Source organism: Ipomoea triloba, chromosome 16 (assembly GCF_003576645.1).
Source record: "Ipomoea triloba cultivar NCNSP0323 chromosome 16, ASM357664v1".
Taxonomy (NCBI): Eukaryota; Viridiplantae; Streptophyta; class Magnoliopsida; order Solanales; family Convolvulaceae; genus Ipomoea; species Ipomoea triloba.
Window position 1 is genome coordinate 16,928,484 of NC_044931.1, and position 5,573 is coordinate 16,934,056.

The 5,573-nt window shown below is 38.9% G+C and overlaps 1 protein-coding gene across 1 annotated transcript in view; it reads right to left on the reverse strand.

Annotated features, from left to right (window-relative positions):
* Positions 1-977: 977 nt before the first annotated feature.
* Positions 978-5,573, reverse strand: part of LOC116007861 (zinc finger BED domain-containing protein RICESLEEPER 2-like) — a 52,128-nt gene continuing 47,532 nt past the window's right edge. Inside the window, exons 2-5 of the mRNA XM_031248527.1 lie at positions 5,240-5,463; positions 5,032-5,121; positions 1,056-2,917; positions 978-999 (exon numbers count right to left, since the gene is read on the reverse strand). Coding sequence (XP_031104387.1) covers positions 978-999; positions 1,056-2,917; positions 5,032-5,121; positions 5,240-5,463 — 2,198 coding nt within the window. The remainder of the gene's footprint in view (positions 1,000-1,055; positions 2,918-5,031; positions 5,122-5,239; positions 5,464-5,573) is intronic.

The window sequence follows — 5,573 nt, forward strand, 5'->3', positions numbered from 1 at the left end:
CTAATTATATTCAAAGTTAGAAAAGATGAAAACTTAAAAATGTAGTAAACTTGCCAAAATATATAGTATATACAATATTACAATATAATAACTAATAAGTATATTGTTATTAGTAATAACAGAAAGTTAAGATTGGGACAAAGTGTGCTCAGATTGCTTATTTTTCATATCATGTAAGGATTGGGGGAAATTGCCAATGACCTATGGATTGACCACAGTTCATGGCAACATACCAAACCCAATCCAACAAATGAACAAATCCCAGATTTCAGAGTATGGTGGAAGCATCATCATTGCACTAGGCAGTTATTACTTATTAAACATTTAAAAAAAACAGAGAAGAGAGACAGAGAGATATACCAGACAGCATCCTTATACAATTATACTTACAACCATTCCAATTTCCAGTGGTCAGTGGATAGTGTGAATCCTCAAACCTGGGGCAGTTATTAGCCACTGAGGCTGCAAACTTTCCAGCCAGGGAGGCATCACATCAACTCAACTCATCATTATGTAGAGCCACAGCCACCAGCCCACCATGGTTCCATGCTCAGGCAGTCAAGCAGTCAAGTACTCAAACATACACAATTTAGTTTTAAACAGCACAAGGCACAACTCACAAGCATAGGCAGAAAACAGTAAAACAGTAAACAAATAAAGATATGAAATAGTTTGAAATAATTTACTGGTATTGTAGGCAGGGAAGAACCAACTCCAGTGCAGAACTCTGCACACAAAATAAAAAAAAAATAAACATTAGACTTTAAACTAATTAACTAAAAAATAAACAAACTTATAATTAAAGTTAAAACTTATAAGAGTAATTACCTTTTTCAAATTTCTCAACCTCATCAATGTTTTCTTCAACTGAAAGAGGCTGATTGTGCAACCTAAGCCAATCTTGTGCACATACAAGTGCCTCCACAATTTTAGGAGTAAGAGAACTCCTAAAGGCATCAAGAACTCTCCCACTTGTACTAAAGGTTGATTCTGATGAAACTGTAGAAATGGGAACAGCAAGTATATCCCTAGCCATTTTAGAAAGCACAGGGAACCTTCCAGCATTAACCTTCCACCATTTCAAGAGGTCAAATTCACCATCCTCTTCTATAATTTCCTCACTCAAATAAACTTCCAACTCAGTTTTCTTTCTGCCTAATTCTCCACTCTCCAATCTTTGTTTTTTTAACTGAGATTTTAACAAAGATTGGGGTCTCCCAAGAGAAACTGGATCAGACAAAACAGTAGGGGGAACAGACTGTTCAACAGGAACAGGATCAGACTGGACTGGGAAACTTGTCACATAATCAACATACAACTCCTTCAAGTCTTTCATAACCTTCTCAAACAAGGACTTGCCATTTTCATCACCATATAATTGATTAAACTGATATGGCATGTATTCAATTTTGTCCCTAGGATCCATTATATTTCCATAAAAAATCAGAAAATTCATCTTGTTTGGATCACCCCAGTATTTATCAAACTTGGTCCTCATATTCATCCCCATTGCTTTAACAGAATCAGATTCAGCTCCCACTAGACCAGTAAGTATGCAAGATAAATCAGACACTTCAGAGAAGAAAGTGTTAGAAGTTACATACAGAGAACCAGATATCCTAACAGTCATTTCATAAAATGATTTCAGAAATTTCACCAACCCTTCTACTACCTCCCAATCCAAGAAATTAGGAACATTCCCACCCAAATCAGATTTGAAGGAAGGGTCATAATCTTCATACACTTCAAAAACCTTTTGATACAGCAAAGCAGTATGCAGCATCAAATATGTGGAATTCCACCTTGTAGGTACATCAAGAACCAAAGAGTTTTTGGCTTCCACCCCAATTAAGTCAGCAAGCTCTCTAAATTTTTGGAGCCTAGCAGGAGAGCTTCTCATATACCTAACAGAGTCCCTTACCTTCTTAACAGAATCATCAGATTCCTTTAATCCATCTTGCACAACCAGATTAAGGATGTGAGCAATGCATCGCATATGCAAATACTTACACCTTACTGCAGTAGAACCCCAAGACAGCATTTTCTTTTTTAAAAACCCTATGGCAGTATCATTGCTAGAAGCATTATCAACTGTGACAGAAAAAATTGACTTCAACCCCCACTCTAGTAGGCAACTTTCAAGTGCCTTAGCTATGTATTCCCCCTTATGTGAAGAAATAGGGACAAAGGAAATGATTTTTTTCTGTAGCTTCCACTCATGATCTATGAAATGTGCAGTAATGCACATGTAGTTGATTCTTTGTACAGAAGTCCAAGTATCAGTAGTGATACTAACCCTTTGGCAGCTAGTCTTAAAGAAATTCTTCAAATTAACCCTCTCATCAGAATAAATTTTCAGAATATCCCTACTTACTGTCCATCTAGAAGGAATTTTGAACATAGGACAGCAAACAAGAATAAATTTCCTAAAACCTTGACCCTCCACAAACCTAAAAGGTAGCTCATCAACAATAATCATTTCACAAAGAGCTCTCCTAATCAACTCCTGATCAAAAACCCAGGTTCCTAAAACCCCTGCTGCACCTTCAGACTCAGTTAAACCAGAACTAGGGGCAGGAGAGAATGTGAGTAGAGATTGCCTAGTATCCTTAGAGTGAGGATTTTTTAAGCAAGTCATAATGTGATTTCTCAAAGTAGAAGTCCCATGTCTTTTGGACTCAGATTTGTAAGACTTTTTACAGTATATGCACACTGCTGAGACAACAATGTTATCTTTGTTCTTGATTTTTTCAAAGTGATCCCAAACAGGAGATCTGGTTTCAACCTCTTTTCTTTTTTTAGGAACAGATGGAGGCAAAGGCTGCTGAGATGTATCTTTCTCTACAGCTTCAGCTCCCATATCATGTTCCACATTTTGAGAGGGAGGTTGACTTCCAGACCCACCAACACTTTCCATCTATAACATATAGTAGGAAAGTATTAGGGATCTCATTTCAAAATCTAGAGCATTTCAATTTCATCATTAATAAGCATAGTTCAGACATTGCACATTTCATCATGTATGCAGAAATGCAGAATTGCAGATTCCACAATAACACAAGCAATTTAAGGGTCATCTATCCATAAACTTGGCAACTTGCACAGTTTCACACTTGCAAGTTACAATTTACAAAACACAAAGAAATCAATAATCAGGCATTCAAGCAAAGTATGCAAATACTTTTTGATGCTCATCATTTATATGGATTTCACATCCCACTAATCCCAATTAGGGGCTAAGGCTTCCACCAAAACAGACATTCAGATTTCAGGCATTCAAGATTTTTAAAAATGGATTTCAGACTTTCAGTAAGCACAATAACACACAGAAATCCATAATCATTAATCAGGCATTCAAGATTTCAAGCACAGTAAGAGCACAGTCTTACTTTAAAAAAATATAATGCTCATCATTTATATGGATTTCACATCCCACTAATCCCAGTTAGGGGCTATGGCTTCCACCAAAACAGACATTCAGATTTCAGGCATTCAAGATTTTTAAAAATGGATTTCAGACTTTCAGTAAGCACAATAACACACAGAAATCCATAATCATTAATCAGGCATTCAAGATTTCAAGCACAGTAAGAGCACAGTCTTACTTTAAAAAAATATAATGCTCATCATTTATATGGATTTCACATCCCACTAATCCCAGTTAGGGGCTATGGCTTCCACCAAAACAGACATTCAGATTTCAGGCATTCAAGATTTTTAGAAATGGATTTCAGACTTTCAGTAAGCACAATAACACAAAGAAATCCATAATCATTAATCAGGGGAATAGGGGATAGGGCTTCGGGCTTCCACCATACTGGAAAATAATACACTACATTGCTAGAAGCCTAGAAATTAGGCGAATAATTTCACAAAATCAGAGTATATCAATATCAAAATTCAGAACCCTAAATCAAAGAGCTTGAAATTAGGGTCACAACACTATCACAGATTCACTCATTCACATGAGTCACAACACAGGACACAGAATCAGAGAATAACAAAAATCAATTAGGGTTTAGGGGTTACCTTGTTTCTCAGCAATAATCCCCCGAGAACAGAGGGCCTTCGATTCCTAGCAAGCAAACTGCAACCCTCTCGAGTCCACAGGTCACCGTCTGTCCGTCTCTGCGTCTCACCGATTCAGGGACTACCGAACTAGGGCTTCCACCGGAGACTTAAAAGTCTCTGATTCTCTAACTCTCTTAGAAGTTAGAACTGTAGAAGAGACAACGAGAGTACGAGACTACGAGAGAGGAGACAGTAATCTAAGAACTCAGAGAAGAGAGAACAAAGAGAGAGGTTGAGAGAACTCAGAGAAGAGAGATTGAGAGAGGTCAAGAGAAGTAGATCTACTAGAGAACGAGAGAATTCTCTAGGTCAAGAGTGAAGAGGTGCGACTGCGCAAATGAGCAGATCTGGAATCTTCGCAGTATATATACTATGCTCATACGACGTCGTATATATGTGCAGAATGCGAACCCTAGCGGTACATCGGGTTTTCGGACGGGTTCGGGTGGCATTACTGCCACCCAAACCGAATTCATTTGAACCGCACAGCGCGCGGTTCGGTTCGGTTTTGGCTTGTTCGGGTTCGGTTATCCTCGGATGACGCATTGCGGTGGTCGGGTTGGTCGGGTTCTTCGGTTTGGTCGGGTTATGCACACCCCTATCTTTAGCAGTTAGTGTGGTGGTAGTATCCCTCTCAACAGGTAGTTTTGTGGTGGTAGTGGTATCCCTTTCAGCTATCTTCAGGTGTTAATCCAATATCCCAATTTGGTGAGGAAATTGGACATGCCCTTGTTGTCTTGGTGAAGGTCTCCTCAAGTGTCTGACATTTAGAGCTGTCAAAATGGGTCCAATCTGTCGGGTTGAGCCTGTTTAACCCGTATTTTAATTGAGTTGGGTAAAAAAATCTTAACCCGGCTCTTATTTAACCCTATCCGTATCTAAGCTAAACGGGTTGAGCCCGGATAACACGGGGCATTTTTTTTTTTTTTTTTTAATAGCTAAAGCATGTAGGCAGCATACGTGAGCCAGACTGCCAGACAAGCAGACAATGAGACAGGCAGCACCCGTGACCATTTCCCCATTTCCCTTTTGGGCATTTTCCCATTTCCCCTAAAAAATTAAAATAATAAAATCTCTAAATTCCTTAATCTCCCCAACTCCCTATGTCCTTCCCGACTCGCTGCCCTGCCCCTGCGTCTCTGCGATCTACGACGGCCGGCGGAACTACCAACTCAGACAAGCGACTGCCCATCACCACTTCTCGCAACTCTGGTAATTCTCTTTTCTTCCCATTAGGCACTTCTCGCAACTCTGGTAATTCTCTTTTCTTCCCATTAGGCCCTTCTTTATACTCTGGTAATTCTCTTTTCTTCCCATTAGGCCCTTCTTTATATTCTGGTAATTCTCTTTTCTTCCCATTAGGCCCTTCTTTATATTCCTTTTTCTTCCTTTCTACTTGCTTTATACGTAGTCATTCTCTGCCTTTTCTGTCCATTCTTGCAGTCTATCAGGTCCCTGTATTTCTACCTTACTTTCCTGTGTGTTTTTTTTTTTTTTTTTTT